A 19,638-nucleotide genomic window follows, 5' to 3' on the forward strand; every position below is an offset into this window, starting at 1 on the left:
TAAACAGTACTGAAAGTGTTTCGTTAAAACTTTCTAAAAAAAACTCCAAGTCTATAAGCTTAACACATTTAATTAAATGAATTAATATTTAATTAAACCCCAAATAAATATAGAGGTGTGATATCCACATCCCATTTTATTTTTTACACATTTTTTTTAATTTTCGATTGTCGGATCAGATAAATTGAAAAAGATCAACAGACATAAATTATCAAGAATGTATAAGAAGTAAAATTGGATGTGTGGATAACACATTCCAAAATATACGACCAAAGACCCAAACCAGACCTAGGAAATCAAATCAAATATATATACTGAACGTGGTTGTCTTATCTCTCCAGAGACTAGAGAGAGAGAGAATGGGGAAGACCATGGCGGTGGGAGTACACTGCATCATTGCCTTGCTAATTCTGTCCGGTGCGGATCTAGTCAGGTCCGACGGGTCGGATCACCGGTACAAGGAAGGAGATTTTGTCCCTCTGTATGCCAACAAGGTCGGCCCGTTTCACAACCCCAGGTAAAACCCCAACACTCCACCCTGCTCGATCTCAAAGTTCCATGCTTTCTTAGCTCAATTCAGCTTCTGGGTTTGTTCATTTCACTGTTAATTGTTATGGATCTGAGTTTATTCCCACCCGTTTGTTTGGTTACTGAGAAAATTTGCATGATTTACAAGTTCTGGTTCAGCTGGTATAAGCTAGACATTGTGATTTGGAAATTGAATTTTCATTGGCTATGTGTAAATATCAGAGCTTGATCTGTTTTTGAAAGATTTGATTTGGGTTCTTAGTCATTTGCCATCAAGTTCTTCAGTCAACCTGTGTTTTCGTTTTCGTCGAAATTGCATGTGTATTGTTCTTCGAATCTTAACTCTGTTTTTGCTCAACTAGATAATAAATTGTATGTTAGTTTGATTGTGGTGGAAATTTGGTGTTCCTGATGGTCTAAATTTTTGTTCTTTTTGTTTTTTTTTGGGTGCTTCCAGTGAAACGTACCGATACTTTGATCTCCCATTCTGCTCACCAGGTTTGTATCAAATCGATTTGTTTCTTTCATATTTACTTCCTTCACAATACGTGTTCATGTTCTCCGACGAATTGAATTTACCTAATTGCAGATGCGGTGAAAGAGAAAAGGGAAGCTCTTGGTGAAGTATTGAACGGGGATCGTTTAGTCAGTGCCCCTTACAAACTTGAGTTCCTAAGGCATAAAGATACCGAAGTAGCTTGCAAGAAAACACTCACAAAGGAAGAAGTAGCCCGGTTCAGATCTGCTGTCAACAAGGACTATTACTTCCAGATGTATTATGATGACTTGCCCATTTGGGGTTTCATAGGGAAGGTTGACAAGGAAGGCAAAGACCCGAGCGAGTACAAGACCTACCTTTATAAGCACATTCATTTTGATCTCTATTATAACAAGGACCGTGTGATTGAAGTCAATGTTCGAACAGATCCAAATGCACTGGTTGACCTTACAGAGGATAAAGAAGTTGATGTTGAATTCATGTATACTGTGGAGTGGAAGGAAACAACCACTCCTTTCGATAAGAGGATGGATAAGTATTCTCAGTCCTCATCCTTGCCTCATCATTTGGAGATCCACTGGTTCTCAATTATAAATTCATGCGTGACAGTTCTCCTCTTGACTGGGTTTCTTGCTACAATTCTCATGCGAGTGCTTAAGAATGATTTTGTCAAGTAAGTATATTTAGTAATCCTTTTGTCCTTGTTTTATGTGTGCCGGTTCACCCGTTCTTACATTTACGTTTCTTTTTCTGTATAAAAGATATGCCCATGATGAAGAAGCAGCTGAAGACCAGGAGGAGACGGGATGGAAATACATCCACGGAGATGTATTTAGGTTCCCCAAATACAAGTCCTTGTTTGCAGCAGCTCTAGGTTCAGGAACCCAACTATTTACTCTGTAAGTGCTCATTTATCCAGCTATAGGTGTAGCACCACCACCTCTCAGTTTACAAAGCTTCTCATGTTTTTTCCATTCCATGCAGTACGGTGTTCATTTTCATACTCGCACTTGTTGGTGTGTTTTATCCATACAACCGAGGGGCTTTATTTACTGCTCTGGTTGTCATTTATGCACTCACTTCAGGAATTGCAGGCTATACTGCTACGTCATTTTATTGTCAGCTAGAGGGATCAAACTGGGTATGTACTGATAAATTATCCCTGCTATGGATTTGGTATTATTGATTGAAGTTGATGTTTTAATAATTAAAGGTTCAAACTTTCTGGTATGACAGGTTAGGAATCTATTGTTGACGGGTTGCCTCTTCTGTGGACCTCTGTTCCTCACATTCTGCTTTTTGAATACTGTTGCAATTGCTTATACGGCCACCGCTGCCCTTCCATTCGGCACAATTGTGGTTATAGTTCTGATATGGACACTTGTAACATCACCTTTACTGGTGTTAGGTGGGATTGCTGGGAAGAACAGCAAAGCTGAGTTCCAAGCCCCTGTTCGCACCACTAAATATCCCAGAGAGATTCCACCTTTACCTTGGTACCGGGCAACAATCCCTCAAATGGCAATGGCCGGTTTTCTGCCTTTCAGTGCTATATACATTGAACTGTACTACATATTTGCCAGTGTATGGGGTCACAGGATTTACACCATTTACAGCATCTTGTTTATTGTGTTTATCATTCTTCTGATCGTTACTGCTTTCATTACTGTGGCATTGACATATTTCCAACTTGCTGCCGAGGACCATGAGTGGTGGTGGAGGTAAGTAGCTTATTATAGGTGCATTCTAATTTGGTTAGGGTATGCAAGTTACTATGCTTTTTATTCTTGTGTATGCGTTCCAAAGAACCAAAAAATTCAAGTCATATGTTTGCTGTTACCGGCTCTCCCATTAGTGTGGTCTTAGTATTATGTGTTCCATATTATCTGATTAAGTTTAATTTGAAAATTTTACATTTATATGTCAATTTGTAAACCAGTTTTAACTTCAGAAGATGTAATATATACCGCGACTGATGTATTGTTGGTTTCGTTACAGGTCTTTCCTCTGTGGTGGGTCTACTGGACTATTTATCTATGCGTATTGTTTGTATTACTACTACGCACGCTCGGATATGTCAGGATTCATGCAAACGTCGTTCTTCTTTGGTTACATGGCATGCATCTGCTACGGTTTCTTCCTCATGCTTGGGACTGTAGGCTTCCGTGCAGCTTTGCTTTTTGTCCGTCACATATACCGGTCCATCAAGTGTGAATAGTAGCCTGTTCCCCAAGAATCATCGGACATGGTTTCTCGTGTTTGTCGACGCACAGGCACCTTTGTAGAGAAGTTTGGTCAAATTAGTTTTGTAAGTGCCTCGTGTACTAAAGCTGTAGTCATGAGATATGTATGCATCCGGAGCAATATGTTAGATCACAAATTGGGCGACTATATTCACAGGGACAAGTTTGTATCACTACATTTGAATCTTTTGCAATACATTCTTTAAATATATTCTCTCCTCATATACCCAGTTACTCTCTCTCCCTCTCTCTCCCTTCTATAAAGAAGTTACATGGAACTTGTGGAGTTTGCTTTTGACCGGGGAAACGTCGAAGATCATCAAAATAAATTAATATTACGGATCATTGCATAATACGAGAATAATTAGTTGAATTTAAAAAATAAACATCTAAACAGTTGTAGACTAGACTTTAACGATCACTATTTTGATATAAGCGACGATGTATGCTAAATTAATTTAATCTAAACTAAAGGAGATTCGAATTCGAGTAGGGGTAGATGTTCAAAACTGCGAAACCGAAACCGTACATATACCTTTCCCAACTGAACCGGGTCGGTCCGGTTTTATTCCTCCAGTAAACATATAAAAATTAACAGAAAAATGAGGATAAAAGATAAAAGAAAGGCCTGGAATATGAGTCGATGGTGGTAGTTAGAAAAAGGTAGTCAGTTGAGCGTCGTACAATCTCTGCAATTCCCACAACTCGAAAAGCGAACACTTGAAACGAATGAAGCCCGGAATTCTACATCTGTGGTAGCACTTTCACTCTCTCAGCCGCCGCTTTGCAGCAACGGAGTGCGGTGAGATATGTCCACTGCCTCATCAGCTCTGGCGCTCCACCTCCCCTTTGCTCCCCCAATCACCGCCGCCGCCACTAAACTCACTTACCCAGTAGGCCTTCTTCTTCTATTATCATAACCCAGTTAATAAATTTGTTGCCTTTATTAACAATTGCAATCGTAATTAACAGATAAGCAGCTCACGGTGGTCTGCAACTGGTGTGAGGCTCGTGGGTTGTGCTCGTGCTGCAATTTCAGGAAGAGGGCATGGTACACTTTGGTTTATTGCTTTTGGTTTTAGATTTGTGGATTGTTTCGAATTTTAGAATTTCGTATCCGAAATTGGGTTTCTGTTAAATTTTCAGGTACATTTGATCCTGAACTCCGTTCTGTGCTTGAACTCGCCACCGATTCCGAGTTATATGAGCTTGAAAGAATCCTTTTTGGCCCTAGGTAACTTCAAAATCGATACTTTCTGTTTCAATAGTGTGGAACTTTGGACAAGAAAAGAAAAACCGTGTCTTGCATTTTACACTCTTTCGTTTTTTCAGCAAAGGGGTAGTGTCAATTGTCAATCAAACTTGAGATGTAATTAAACTTCAAATTTCGTAGTGTGATGACGTCGTTTTTTTAATCTTTGGATGGAGTCAATGTCCAGCTACTTCAGCCCTTTGCTGAAGTCTATAATGAGTAGAACCAATGTCGACCATTCAATGGTTGAAGAGGATCTCGATGAACGAGAGGAGTTTTTAGCAGTATTGGAATCTCGATTCTTATTCCTCGCAGCCGATGCACGGTCTACGATAAGGTTTTCCTCAACTCATCTAATTTAAAATTCACCTCATTAGTTAACTTGTTTGGCGGCAATGTTACTCAAGTTTTAGAGGTTGACTTGCCACTGAATTGTATGTGAAGGATCCTGGCAATGCAAAGTTGTTTCAACTCTGTGTATTTCTTTATTAAACTAACTGCTAGTGACATAATTGTCGGCGAGTTTCATCTTGACTATCAAATTGGCGTGTGTGGAATTCTTGGTAGGGGTTGGAGGCCATCATATAGGAATGTCTTGCTTGCAGTGCGAAAAGAGTTAAACGTTCCTTGCTCAAGCAAATTGTCAACTGAAGACCTTGAAGCAGAGATTTTTCTTCATCTGTTGCGAGACTATTCAAGGCATGTTTTCTATATGTAGTTATATATTTCTCTAGTATTTAGACCTCGTTGTTTATTAGTTTCCGAAGTAGAAATGACTTCACTTTTTGATCTCACTGTACTTGTGCAAAAGGAAGGAGGGATTGAAAGAACGCTACCTTTAGGTATGAAAGTGAATAGACGAAAATTTGTGTGGTGAACGTGTAAGGAAGGGTAGAAAGCAAAGCATAGAAGAGACTATATCTTGAACGAGTTGGTACATACATTGATGAGTTGATAGTTTGTCAGTGCTATTTGATTTTGGCAACTTAATGTTTTCGTGGATCATTGTATTATAGAAAAGGGTTCACTTTCTTTTATTTTAAGTGTGTGTTGTAATGACTTAAAATGCTTCACTTCCTTCATGTAGTGAAGAATCAGGAAATTTCGAGGGCTTGTTGGAGTTCCCTGAACTGTCTGATGGTCAACAAAGTCTTCAACTTGGACTCAGTCAATGGAAGGTACAGGCCCTTAGTGCGATAAAAGTTGGGGCAGCAGAGCTCCGATCAATGTTTTTGAAGGTAATGTAGCTTAACTACAAAGAATTTATGCACAATCAATTCTCTCCAACTTGAGTTCATGTTTTTTAATTTTGTTGATTTATGATTTTCTCTGAAGGGTGGTGGCATCTTTACTTTGGCGAAGATTTATCAGTTGGTAAGTAAGAATAAAGCCAAACTGATTATTTCATTTCTTCTTTGTATACCTTTAATTATTTTTTCTTTGTGGTAGTTAGCTAGAAAGTTATCTGGAAAGGTGTTCCTAGAAGCCGCCAACTATCAGCTAAAAAGGGATTTTGTTAGAAAGGTACATCTTTGACTTCACAGCTATAAAGGAACCATAAGTGAGTAAATTGTTTGGTCACCAGTCGTATGGGTGTACATTACTGTGTTCCTCCTGTGTCCGATATTTTTCAAGGTTTTTTCCTTGCTTTCATGTCATGTGATCTCTCATGTCCGTGTCTGTTTTACTCTTTCTAGCTTTATGCTAGTTTTTCTTTCATTATCATACTTAGTGTTTCTCTTTGTGATGTTAATGACTTTTCTATTGTTTATCTAGTCACCCTTTATTTTTGAAATGTAATTCCGTACTTTTTTTAATTTTCAGGGTGGACAATTAGCTGCTATGAATCTCGAGTCCAGAGCAGCCTTTCTTGCGGCAAAACAGGTAATTATGTTCTGCAGAAGATTCAATTTGTTGCCACTGTTTTTTATGACTTCTTTATGTGATAGGGGAATTTTTATATGTATGTAGAAAAACTATTGTTTGAGCTAGTGGCTTTTTTATTTGTTTAGGTCTGAGTATTATTTCGACAAAGCTCTGAATTAGTCGTAGCTTTGTAGCACTTGCTGATATCAAGGAAACCCCTTTCGTTGTTGTGGTTCAAATATTGTTTCATGTCCCTCCCTTCCCCCGTCCTCTCATTTCTGGCTTTCTGGATTTCTAATATTTGTCATTTTGGACAGGGTTTTGCAGGCGCTGCATCAAGATATCTTGGTTTAAGAAGCATGATGGCTTTGCTTGGCCCAGTGTATTGACTTTTCCTTTACTTTCTAAACATTATTATTTCAAGCTTCCCTATGTTTGCTTGTTTGGTTCATTTGCGACTTTATTTCACACACACCCTCCCACTCATGGGTGCGCAGGCACACGCACACAAATGTGTATGTGTAAGTATCATTTTCCGTTTGTTTAAAGTATTTCAAATTTTTAAGAAGATAGAATAAGGAGGAAAGTTTAGGTAGGTGCAGCTGATGCCAGCATAAAAGATAGTCACTTCTCAGTAACCAAGAGTTATTTTTGGTTAAAACGGCTTGTGTTACTGACTCAATTCATTGAGATTAAGTAGTAGGTTCAACTGCACCTATTGAGATGAGTATCATACAGAGAATGCGACTAATCACCGCCCTTTTTTAATTGGTTTGTGTTGGATTTATTTCTCACATGGAAGAGCTTTGAGGCTGTAGCCTGTAGGCCTGTAACTGAAAATGTACCTTCCAAAGTTTCATTGGCTTCATTGTCTGCTTGGTTGGAAAATCCTCTGAGAGCATAGATTTTGATGATACAAGTAGAATGTTGCTTCAAATTTTGATGATTAAGCCAATCATGCCAAGTTTATTTCTTTTGCAATTTTATGCAGGCTTTGGGGAACATTTTTAGCAGATGTTGTTATTCAAATGCTCGGGACTGATTATGCAAGAATCTTGCGAGCTATTTATGCTTTTGCGCAGGTACTGACGTTTTCTAGTTTTCTTGTGTTTTTTCGCCTTCAGGTTTAACACATTAAACACTGGTCTTTCCTATGAGACTTAATTGTGAGGAGTATTATTCATTTTGTTCTGATTATAGTTTTATTGCTTTTGCTTCAGATCCGTATCACTCGCACATATAGGCTACCGCCTGATTATTGAAAAGCTTTCTGTTTTGAGAAGATGCATCCATCAAATCGTTCCAGAGCTTGAAATGGATCCCAAGCTGCATTCACACTGAAGGTAAATGTGGATGGCCTGTCATCACGTTAACAAGATATTTGCGTTCAAGATTAATTACACTGTACATATAGAGCACCTCCCACAGTCCGATTCTGTTATTAAATTCTCACTGTTTCGTACCTAACTGTGAAAGCTGAAAAGATTATCGACTTCGTGGGAGTTTATGCGTGCCTTTTAACATTGAGAATTAATCTTAGAAAAAGAAGGCATAAGATGCATATAGATCATTATGCATGGAACTTGAAATGAAGTTAGTTTCGGGTCGCATGGAACTAAGGGGTCGTCATCCCAGAGTTGGTCGAGTTATTTGTAAGGTCTGGCTTCAGAAACAAAGAACTCCCCGGAATACAGCCTGCGCTGGGGAATTTGCTTGTTCTTGTTCGTTTCATCTTCACTTAATTCCCAAACAAATATGTCAAGGTTCAGCTTCATCCTCTCCATGTTGAAACTCGTCGGAATCACACTTGCTCCTTGCTGGGCGATGGATTTCAGTGTAATTTGCATGAACACAATCAAGTTAATCTGTCTTAATTTCTGTATTTCAACTAATTAACTGAAAAAAACCGAAACAAGTACTACCTGCGGCAGTCTTCCCTTTGGCAGCAGCGAGGTCGTCGAGAAACGGTATAATCTATCCCGGCATTGTTAGCCTGAGGAGCTCTGTAAACTACCAAGGGAGGGTCATCCAGTCACATGAATTCCTCTCATTACTGCAGTCTCGCAGTTTTCGTTGCCGCCACGGCGGGTTCATTTCGACCTGGTTAACAGCTGGGAGATGGCGGCGTTGTGTAGGATTTGAGAAAGCTTGGTGCCAAAATTGCAAACGCCCATAGACGTGGCTAAGCCTAACCTGGAACATTCTTCCATGGCCGGCCGTGTCCCCGTTACCTGAAGGGTTCCTTGGTTCAGCCTCACGGGCCAAAGAATCAGGCATAGATCCACTGATCCACACTTCAGCCCCAGCTTCCTTCAAATTTAAAGAATTCATGTGAACTCAAAATTCGGATAGATACGAAAATCGAATTTGAGACATCTTTCAACAATGGAAAGAAAAATACCACTAGTTAACATCCTATTAACCAAATTACACCAATATTTATAACTTTTTAGCCACGGTCATTGCCTACGATTGAATTTTGGTTTTGATTTCGCTAGATTTACAATATGTTGAAGTAAGAAACAAATGTCAACTTTTAAATTTTGTTTTTGATTAATTGTGAAGGAAACATATCTCTTCCGATTAATCTATGTACCTTCAACTTGAACAAAAAATTTAGAAATTTAATTAGCCTCAGTTTCTTCTGTCAACGGATTTTTAAACTAGTAAATTATCCAATCTAACCAAAAGCATGAGATGTGGCCTATATACACACACACACACACACCATCAGGATGAGCATATCAGTACACCACAGCTTGGAGGCGATCAACATGTCATCCCGGCTTTTGATTAGGACCTCGCTTAATTGTTCGAACCACGGGTTGACCGACGGCTTCTAGACATATATGGCAAGTCACTTGAAAATTTTGGGAAAGTCTTCGAATAGCCATCCTCCCATAGCTACGCAATTTTGGCGGAAATACAACTTTGCAGGATTAACTTGCAAAACTGGAATGAGTGACTCCATGAAAAATTATTAAAGTTGGACACATCGATCTTCAGCCTCTTAGCTTTCTTCTTCAATTGGCCTTACATAAAAAAATGTCATAAGTCCGCAAATTAGCTGAAATTGAGATAAAGAAAGTAATAAGGCTTTTTTGGACCAATTCCTGAACAAAACCTAGAGATAAACGACATGGAATTAATAAGAAATATGCACAACATACGTGTGAGAGGTTGACTATTAATTTCACCAAGTCACGGTCTAGGACTAAATTTTGTTTCATTAATAGTGATCATAATGTATCTTTTCTTTCCCAAACAAATTAAATTCTCAAATCCTTTTCTTTTCTTTTGTACATAACTTTGTATTTCCAGAGTTAATGTCTTGATATATAAGAGTGAAAATGGCGACTGCACGTTTATGCTCTCCACAGCAGTAGTTGGAGCAGCATACACGCTGTTTCAGATACCTTTCGGTATATACTATGCCTTAACCGAAAAGAGGATGATACGTAACGAATGCATGCCAGAGTTTGATATCTACGGTGAAGGGAATAGAATTTTTACAGAATGTTTTCTTGTATTACTTGTTTTGAAAATATATACTTGTACAATCTAAGTTCCACAAGGAAACAAAAGCTTTAATACAAACCTACTTAAAAAAGGACTCATATTATTTACATTCCTTTTTTCCTAATATTGACTCATGATCAACACTCCCCCTCAAGTTGGTGCATAGATATCACACATGCCCAACTTGACAAGTGAGTCATCAAACTCTCGACTACATACTGCATGAGTTAGAACATCTGCAAGTTGCTCATCTGAACTCACAAACGGGATCGATACAATCTTCCTTTCAAGTTTCTCTTTAATAAAATGTCGATCAACTTCCACATGTTTTGTTCTATCATGCTGTACCGGATTATCAGCTATCTCTCTCGCTGACTTATTATCACAGTATAGTCTCATGGTCTCCTTTGGCTTGAACCCAAGCCCCTCAAGAAGTTTTCGAAGCCAGAGAAGCTCACAAATGCCGTGAGCCATCCCTCAAAACTCGGCCTCAGCTGAGGATCTTGACACTACCTTCTGTTTTTTACTTCTCCATGTGACTAAATTGCCTCCTACAAAAGTAAAATATCCCGAAGTCGACCGTCTGTCACCTACACTTCCTGCCCAATCAGCATCCGTGAACCCCTCAATCCTCAAATGTCCATGCTTCCGATAGAGAACTCCTTTTCCAGGTGCAGACTTTAAATAAGCTAAGATACGCATAACAGCAGCCATATGATCTTCACTCGGTGAATGCATAAATTGACTTACTACACTTACTGCATAGGCAATATCTGGTCGTGTATGAGCCAAATAAATTAGTCTCCCTACAAGTCTCTGATATCTCCCCTTATCAACCGATTTCTGATTCGGATCCAAACATAGATGATGTTTTTCAATAATAGGAGTATCAACTGGCTTACATGCCAGCATACCAGTTTCTTTTAACAAATCCAAAACATACTTACGTTGTGACAAGAAAATACCTTTCGAAGATCGAGCAACTTCGACTCCAAGAAAATACTTCAAATCCCCTAGGTTCTTCATTTCAAACTCAGCCGCAAGATTTCTCTGCAGCCTTGAAATCTCATCACAATCATCCCCAGTAATAATCATGTCATCTACATAGATGATTAAGGCCGTCACTTTTTCCTGTCTCCGTTTGACAAACAATGTATGATCAAAATGACTTTGGTAATACCCAATCTTTTTCATAACTTGAGTAAACCTATCAAACCATGCACGAGGCGATTGCTTAAGCCCATAAAGAGACTTACGCAACCGACATACTCCGGTACTTCTACCAGCACTGTACCCAGGAGGAAAATCCATATATACTTCTTCCTCCAAGTTCCCATGAAGAAAGGCATTTTTCACATCAAACTGTTTTAATGGCCAGTTCATATTAGCAGCTAAAGATATCAGAACTCGTACCGTTTTCATCTTGGCAACCGGAGAGAACGTTTCTTGATAATCTACACCATATGTTTGGGTGTATCCTTTAGCTACCAACCTTGCTTTGTACCTGTCGATTGATCCATTGGCTTTGTATTTGACAGTGAACACCCAACGACAGCCAACTGTTTTTTTTCCCTCTGGTAAAGACGTCACCTCCCAGGTATTATTCTTCTGTAGCGCCAACATTTCTTCATCCATTGCGTTTGCCCATTTTTTATCCTTTAGAGCCTCCTCCACACGGGTTGGTACTCGAGTAGCCTCCATATTGTCCACCAAAGTCTTGCGCTCTGGTGCAAGACCATTGCATGAGACATAGTTGTCTATTGGATACTTCACTTTGCCTTCCGGAGAAAACCTGTTAGGTGGCACACCCCGATTTTGTCTCGGTGGCAGCTTATATGTATTTACATCATTACTCTTATTAGTTACATAATCATCCACAATACTTACCTCAGGTATATCCAGAGAAGATTCATTGGGCAGCACTGTGGAGCTAGAGAGAGAGGGGGGTACATTAGTAGGCTCGTCAACAACCTGTCCTGACTGCATGCTGCTCTCGGCAACAGTCTGCAGGCTGCTCTCGACAACTGTTGGAGATTTATCACTCTCGGGATCACTCTCATCTGGAACCGGTCCTGACTGCATGCTGCTCTCGGCAGATTTATCATTTTCGGCATGTATAATCACTGCCCCATTATGCACGGCATCAACCACAGGGATTCCTTCCAAGTCCAACCATTTCAGATCATCACTAGAGCTCTCCCCCTGGTGATCTGAAGATGAAGATACGGGAGCATAAAAATACTCTGATTCAGAGAAGGTCACATCCATGGTAACATACATATGACGAGTCGCAGGGTGATAACATTTATATCCTTTTTGGTGAGAGGAGAAACCAACAAACACTCAGCGAAGTGCACACGGATCCAACTTAGTGCGATGAATTTTCTGAATATGCACGTACGCCACACACCCAAAAACCCGGGGTTGGAGAGTATGAGAAGACACCACAGGAACATGTTGAGTGAGGACTTGAAACGGAGTTTGAAAATTAACCACCCGAGAGGGCATACGATTAATCACGTAGACGGCATAAGTAACAGCTTCAGGCCAAAAAAACTTAGGAATAGAAGCACCCAGAAGTAGTGCACGTGCCGTTTCTAAGATATGGCGATTTTTCCGTTCAGCCACCCCATTTTGCTGTGGAGTATAGGGGCAGGTTGTTTCATGGAGAATGCCTTGATCACCAAGAAACTCTGACAACTCACGATTAATATATTCACCACCATTATCAGAACGAAGAACTTTAATCACAGAGAAGTATTGGGTCCGAAGCATTTGAGAAAAAATCCGAAATACCATACCAACATCACTCTTATTTTTTAACACATATAGCCACGTCATACGAGTGCAATCATCAACAAACGTAACAAACCACTTAATCCCAGAAGAAGTAACAATCGGAGATGGTCCCCAAACATCAGAGTGCACAAGTTCAAACGGTAAAGCTCTTTTATTCATACTAGGCGGAAAAGAAGCACGATGGCTTTTAGCAAGAATACATACTTCACAATGTAAGTCTGATTCATTTATTCCACTAAATAAACTAGGTAAAATATGCCTTAAATACCCAAAAGATGCATGGCCTAACCGACGATGCAACAACCACACTGCTTGTAAATTACTAGACCGGGACGCGCGAACTGCATTTGCTCTTCCAGAAACGACGTCGTCCACGTAGTACAACCCCTCTCTCTTAGTGCCACGCCCAATTATCTCCTTGGTCTGAATATCCTGGAGTAGACAAAAAGACGGATACATTAGAACAACACAATCCAATTGTTCAGTAACCTGTGGTATGGATAATAGGTGATGGGATAAAGACGGAACAAGCAAGCAATGATGTAAGGGAAGTGACGGGGTGAGATGCACAGTGCCGGCACCACACACGGGTGCCAAAGTACCATTGGCAGTTGATATATTTTTCCTGTGAGATGTAGTCATGTATTGAAACATATTTTTATCATATGTCATATGATCCGTTGCCCCAGAGTCCAGAATCCAACCTGTATGGTGCTGTTTCTCGGAGGCTAAGAGAACATGTCCCATGGTACCTGTGTCAGACGACAAGGCACCCTGAGTACGAGTCAACAAATTCTGACCAGAGTCACTGAGGCTAGGCACGGCTTCCTGAACAGTAGGTGTAGCCGCAGCAAGGGAGGCACGGCCTCCACTGGACCCGGCTGCTCCACGCTCCTTGGCACGCAATTTTTTCTTCAACTCTGGGAACCAATCAGGCACCCCATGCTTGGTAAAGCATGTATCCTCAGTATGACGGGTTTGTCCACAGAAATTACACTTCAAATCATCTTTATTTTCTCGGTTGAAGGGACGAGAATTTAAAGATTGATTAGAAGAATTACTAGAACGATGTGTACCAGCTGGCCGAGAGATCATTGCCATGGACGGCAACCCTCCTTGATTGTTACTTCCACCCATCATGGTAGCATGTCGTTGAGCTTCACGTCGAACAACAGAAAACACCTCCTCAACAGAAGGTAAAGGTTGAGTACGTAAAATATCACTATGCACTTTATCAAACACATCATCCAATCCCGCCAAAAAAGCGTACACACGATCAATCTGAATTTCTTCTCGAAGCGTCTTGAGATCCACAGCACATACCATCTGGATTGGTCTCCGCTGATCTAACTCCTGCCAAACGGACTTGAGATCAGCATAATACACACCAACTGGCCGACCCTCTTGACGGAGTCTGAACGATTTAACCTTTAATTCATAAATCTGAGAAATATCTGACCCATCATAGTAGGTTCGAGCTACCTCTTCCCACACTTCTTTAGCAGTACGTAGATGAATGAAAAAACCCATAATAGTAGGTTCCATGGAGTTGATCAACCACCCTTTTACTATTGCATTCCCTGTCTCCCAAGTCTCATACTCAGCACTAGCCTCAGCAGGCTCCTTGGTACTCCCAGTCACAAAGCCCTTCTTACCGCGTCCAACGATGTGCATCTCCAAAACCTTGGACCAAAGAGGATAATTTGATCCATTTAACTTCACGGTATTGGGTACAGCATACGCATCACTCCGAATAACGATAGGATTCACGACTTGATTATTGGTTGAGTTACTGCCCTCTAACCGCATCACGCCACTGCCTCCTGAGTCCATTCGGTGTTGCTCACCAAATCACCAAATCAACACAATACTACGTACACGCAACCACACCACACAGACAAAAACTGTGCAGAGAAGTCGTCTCACACACAGCCAAAAACACCCTCACGGCCCACACTGTTTTCTTTGCAGAAAAATTGCAGAAAAACACCCTCACGGACACAATACAATACTACGTACACGCAACCACACCACACAGACAAAAACTGTGCAGAAAAATCGGCTCACACACAGCCAAAAACACCCTCACGGCCCACACCGTTTTTTTTGCAGAAAAATTGCAGAAAAAACGCAGGCACCCACGCACAGCGGAACGCACTAGGGTTTCGGCCTGCTCTTGATACCAAATAGAATTTTTACGGAATGTTTTCTTGTATTACTTGTTCTGAAAATATATACATGTACAATCTAAGTTCCACAAGGAAACAAAAGCTTTAATACAAACCTACTTAAAAAAGGACTCATATTATTTACATTCCTTTTTTCCTAATATTGACTCATGATCAACAAAGGGTCCAGACTCCCTATCCATCCCTAATTCATTTTTGTTAGACGTGGGTTAGCTTTCGAATTACCTCCCGTAAATTAAAGTAGTTTAGAATATCACAAGTTGTAACAAGAAAACCCTAATTCACCAGTAATTAATTATAGATTTTTTTTTTAAAAAAAATTTGCATGAGATTGACTTGGAAATACGTACGTCTGCATGCAGTTGGTGAGCTTGGTTCTAGCTTCGGGTGTGGGTGCTGGTTTTCGTGTGGGACTTGGTTTCAAAAGAATTCCTCAAGTTCATATATATTTCCAGTACTGGCAGCACTGGCTGGCCGGCTTTCCAGACTCGAAATTGGATGAAGCACAGTCCAAGAATAATTGCTTCTTTAACAAGGCATATATTGCTACCGGAATTTTGTTGGTCGGAGCCGTTTGTATGGCTGTCGTTTCAGTGCTTTCTTCCACCACTCAAACCTCCAACAGAGGTTACTTGGGATAATAACAACTCAATATTTATTAATCTCCCAGCAATCTTAATCAAATGAGATATACTTTTTTTGTATTTGAAGCCGGATCCACTGAACAAGTTAAATAAAACTCTTGCAACTTATCAGCTCTATGGTTTCTTAAGCCGATTTGGGGGTTCATTATCAATGGTGATCTGTTTGATTTCCACTGCGCTTTGTTGAATTTAGCTCATTACTTTAGACAAGACATCTTATTTGTTGTTGATCTATTGGTAAAGATGCAGTATTGTGCCTACAGACAACCACTAGATTGGTATTAAAGACATTTTTCTGTTATCCCTGAAGGTACAACGGATTTGGGCTTATCCCTACGCATCCTGAGCGGATCTGAGCCCCTGATCTTCGGAATAATGTTTGCCTTGTTTGTTATGCTACCGCATGTTACTTATCAAACCCACACAAGGCACATCTCCAAATGTTTATGTTGTTACCATTAGGGATACCGCAAAATCTTAGAGGTACAAAATATAGACCTTAGTTGCGAAAACTCTGAATCATTCCAAGACTCACCTCACTTCACTACGTCACACGTGAAACATGGTTGAGTGCTCTTGTTAAGCATATTCGAAGTACCTGCTGTTTTCATCCATTGTTAAGTCCTAACGACGATCCATGAAGACTATACTGCATATGTGTCGACCAGACTAAGACATGATACATTAACAAACACCAATATATAATGCATCTACAATACATAATAAGCAAAGCATTAAGAGATTGAAGTCAAGCAATCCAATCTCAGACAATATCTTGTCGACCTCTTCACGACGTCAGTGTCGAAATCTACCTTCGAGGAGCTTGTTTGAGGAATTGGTATGTGTAACTATTCATATGCGATACTTGTAGTTCTCATTTGGAAGTTTTGTCAAACTCAGAGAAAGTATCCAGAAGTATACTCCTTTAATCTTAACGTATTCTTTGTGCCTACAATTAGGAGCATTTTTTCCACTGTGTTTTTGCTACATGACTATGTTTTAACGAGGCACCCATCCTGAGCTGGTCATACCCCGTGAGCTTGCTACTTATGTCCAAAAAGACGTATAGTTTTGACTTAATGCAACTTCTCACGTTTTTCCTTAGAGTATAGGTTTTTTTTATCCCACGTTGGGTTTTACCATAGTGAAGTTTTATGATGTTTATCTTTTTATGCATTATTCCGTTGATTTGAAATTCACATTCGCTCAATGTGTTGACAACTTCATCATCTGAACTTATTTCATCGTTGAAGACCTAATACTCAATTTACTTGAGTATTTACAAATTCAAGGGGGAGCATTGCAGTCATAATTATGTTAGGAATGTTATTGTGTAAATCCTAGAAAATCCTTATGGAATTCTACCGTATCTTTTAGATAATATCTTATTTAATATGTAATCCTATTGCCACACATAGTATTACGGTCTAGTGTTATTCCTCTACACTTGTGAGTTAGAGATCTTAGGTTCGATTCTCGTTAAAAGCGAGTTTGAACCACATTATTGCTAGTCCATTGTGAGGCTAAGCCCACCACCCTTTCCCTTAGTGTAGATAATATTGTTTGTTCAAAAAAAAAAAAAAAAAAAAAAAAAAGGAAACTTCATTTTAATCCTTGGCAAAGATGACTTTTAGACTAAAACCATGAGTAAGATCAAAATCTAATTTTAGTCCCTTGATACATTAATCATCTCATTTATTAATTATTTTTTTTTATGTTTTAATTATTTCTCTTTCTCTTCCTAATTTTAATGTATTAATTTTGTTTCATTATAATTATAATTTTCATTTCATTCATTGTAATATATTTTGTTGTAAACATTTAGATAAACTAATTTTTATTTTACAATATATTTCGATATACTTTATCTTCTTCATTTAGGGACATTAAATTCATTATAATACATTTCGGTGCATACATTTATGTACACACATTTCAGTACATACATTTCGATACAAACATTTAAGTACATTAATTCAATATAATATATTTCGATGCATACATTTTGGTACACTAATTTAATATAATACATTTGGGTACATACATTTCGGTACACACATTTAGGTACATTAGTTTAATATAATACATTTTGGTGCGTACATTTGGGTACATACATTTCAGTACTAACATTTAAATACATTAATTCAATATAATACATTTCGGTACTAATATTTGGGTACATTAATTGAGTTGTTCAAGTTTGAAGAATGTTAAATAAAATTAATAATTAATAAAACTTTTGTTTGGTAAAAAAATATATTAACATGTGTATATTAATAAATCTAAATATTTAATGGGAGACATTGAATAAAATACACATTAATTATTTTGAATTAAGGAACTATAATCAATATGTAATCTAACACCAAGTTTATTTTAAATTTCAATCTTCTTCAAGGATTAAAGTTAGAAATCACCCCCAAAAAAATATGTAATCATATTAAGGTAAGGAATTTACCTTCCCTACTATTATAAATAAAGCACAATGAAGTGAAAAAACACACCTAAGCATTCTCTCAAATCTCTCTATGCTTGCCACACCCTCTCTCTTAATCCCTCTATAATTACCCAAATAAAGTTGTATCCATTTGCAGACATTTATTTGATTTCCACTTAAATTGATATTGGAAGCACTTTTAGAGCAGTTCCACTGTTTCTAAGGCCCCCTAGGGCTATCCACTATTTAATCCACCCAGTGAATAGTAACTGCTCTTAATGAACAGTACTGCCTTTTGCATCTCCACCCCTACACTAAATAACCATGGCAATTGACAATAAAATATTAGTATTTTTTTTATTTATAAAATAATACAAAATAATTTTTTATTTTTTTCCTTTTGCCTTTTTCCTACTCCTTTTCCTTTTAAATTTTTTTCCAGATCATTCTTCCTTTTCATTTTTTTTTTCCAGAACACTCTTCCTTTTCCTATTCCTTCTCTCTCTCTCTCACATATAAATCACAAAATGGACCGACTCTTCCTTTTCCTATTCCTTCTTTATCTCTCTCTCTCTCTCTCTCTCATATGAATCACAAAATGGACGAACGCCAAGGCACAAGCTCAGATTCCAATCCATATATCATTCCTTTTCCTTTTCATCCTTCTTCTTCTTCGAAACCGAAGCAAATCAAACTAACAAATTCTGAAATCTTAATCCCCTGGATGAGAGGAACTCGAACATATCCTTGCATGCATCATCAGAGCACCATTTGGGTGATCCACCATTGAAGCCGAGAGCTTCAAGCTTCCATTGCTCAAACCCAGATGAGGTTATTGCCCTACTTCAATTACTTGGGTTATTCTCTGGTTTTTTATGTGTTTCGAGTTGAAACCCTTGGGTTTTAGTCTCTACCATTTTTCTGTGGGTGTATCATCAACATCGGTGACGAACTTCGGCGAGAGCTGTTGAGTTCAAAGCCTGGGTTTTCATTTTTTTAAATTTTTTATTAATTTCTTTTTTTTATTTTAATATTTTATATTTTTATTAATTTTATATTGTTTATATTGTGGCTGACGTCATCCTGACATCAGCCCACGTCACATTCCCTTCGGGCTCTCGGGCTGGCAATCCCTGCCGACCCTGTCGCTCGGGCCTGGGCTATCCCTCGGGCTGGCATATGCTGGACCTTATCCCCTGGTTTATTTGGCCCTGTTTCATCCCCAATCCACCGGGTAATACACCATGATGGAACTGCTCTTACTATAAATGATTTTAAAGAAGCATTTTCAAACATACCCTAAGTCTATGAAATTTTTCAATCTAGCCCATTTGAGTTTAGAAGTTGAGCCCAGCACCTCGAGGGTTTTAAAGCCCAAACCAATTTGTAATTATTTATTTTATATTGAGAGAATAGTTTTGGGTTGAAGCTGTGATTGGGACAAGGACAATCCCACTTCTAACTCAAAGTTTACCGGTTACGTGATTGGAGGCTCCAATGTACAATTGCTCACTCATTAGTTTGTTTTAATAAAAGAAGAAATGGGGGAACTTTGATCTTTCGGATTTGATGCTTTGACTTTTGGAATTGCACAGGCAGACTTCTCTTTCTGGATTTAAAGATTAAGTCTTCCCCACTCACATGGTTTGTTTCTTGAGTTAT

The 19,638-nt window shown here is 38.9% G+C and overlaps 2 protein-coding genes and 1 pseudogene across 3 annotated transcripts; 2 read left to right on the forward strand and 1 right to left on the reverse strand.

Annotated features, from left to right (window-relative positions):
* Window positions 1-244: 244 nt before the first annotated feature.
* On the forward strand, window positions 245-3,492 carry LOC137710694 (transmembrane 9 superfamily member 3). Its single transcript, XM_068449796.2, has 7 exons — window positions 245-517; window positions 986-1,026; window positions 1,118-1,700; window positions 1,789-1,926; window positions 2,012-2,168; window positions 2,264-2,748; window positions 3,026-3,492. Exons 1-7 carry the CDS (start codon window positions 360-362, stop codon window positions 3,243-3,245), a joined length of 1,782 nt encoding a protein of 593 aa, XP_068305897.2. The 5' UTR covers window positions 245-359; the 3' UTR covers window positions 3,246-3,492.
* Window positions 3,493-3,887: 395 nt separating this feature from the next.
* Window positions 3,888-8,262, forward strand: LOC137710670 (uncharacterized). 2 transcript variants are annotated; one of them, XM_068449760.2, is made up of 12 exons: window positions 3,888-4,163; window positions 4,243-4,321; window positions 4,417-4,504; window positions 4,710-4,859; window positions 5,090-5,221; window positions 5,610-5,760; window positions 5,858-5,896; window positions 5,972-6,046; window positions 6,347-6,406; window positions 6,706-6,770; window positions 7,380-7,470; window positions 7,609-7,880. In XM_068449760.2, the coding sequence occupies exons 1-12, from the start codon at window positions 4,080-4,082 to the stop codon at window positions 7,648-7,650; spliced, it is 1,056 nt and encodes a 351-aa protein (XP_068305861.2). In that variant the 5' UTR covers window positions 3,888-4,079; the 3' UTR covers window positions 7,651-7,880. The 2 variants fall into 2 exon arrangements, 1 of the variants encoding a protein (XP_068305861.2); XR_015963292.1 differs by having other exon boundaries at window positions 3,901-4,163; window positions 6,716-6,770; window positions 7,609-8,262.
* On the reverse strand, window positions 8,035-8,650 carry LOC148696072 (methylecgonone reductase pseudogene; annotated as a pseudogene).
* Window positions 8,651-19,638: the final 10,988 nt, after the last annotated feature.

This window comes from Pyrus communis, chromosome 6 (assembly GCF_041283825.1).
Source record: "Pyrus communis isolate YQ-2024b chromosome 6, ASM4128382v1, whole genome shotgun sequence".
In the NCBI taxonomy this organism is placed as follows: Eukaryota; Viridiplantae; Streptophyta; class Magnoliopsida; order Rosales; family Rosaceae; genus Pyrus; species Pyrus communis.

Excerpts from the sequence above, each read along its gene's own strand:
- LOC137710694 (XM_068449796.2), top strand. The coding sequence starts at position 360 with ATGGGGAAGACCATGGCGGTGGGAGTACACTGCATCATTGCCTTGCTA. Across the intron at positions 518-985 it reads GGCCCGTTTCACAACCCCAG|TGAAACGTACCGATACTTTG; the intron begins GTAAAACCCCAA and ends GGGTGCTTCCAG. Across the intron at positions 2,169-2,263 it reads AGCTAGAGGGATCAAACTGG|GTTAGGAATCTATTGTTGAC; the intron begins GTATGTACTGAT and ends CTGGTATGACAG.
- LOC137710670 (XM_068449760.2), top strand. The coding sequence starts at position 4,080 with ATGTCCACTGCCTCATCAGCTCTGGCGCTCCACCTCCCCTTTGCTCCC. Across the intron at positions 5,222-5,609 it reads CTGTTGCGAGACTATTCAAG|TGAAGAATCAGGAAATTTCG; the intron begins GCATGTTTTCTA and ends TCCTTCATGTAG. Across the intron at positions 5,897-5,971 it reads TGGCGAAGATTTATCAGTTG|TTAGCTAGAAAGTTATCTGG; the intron begins GTAAGTAAGAAT and ends TCTTTGTGGTAG.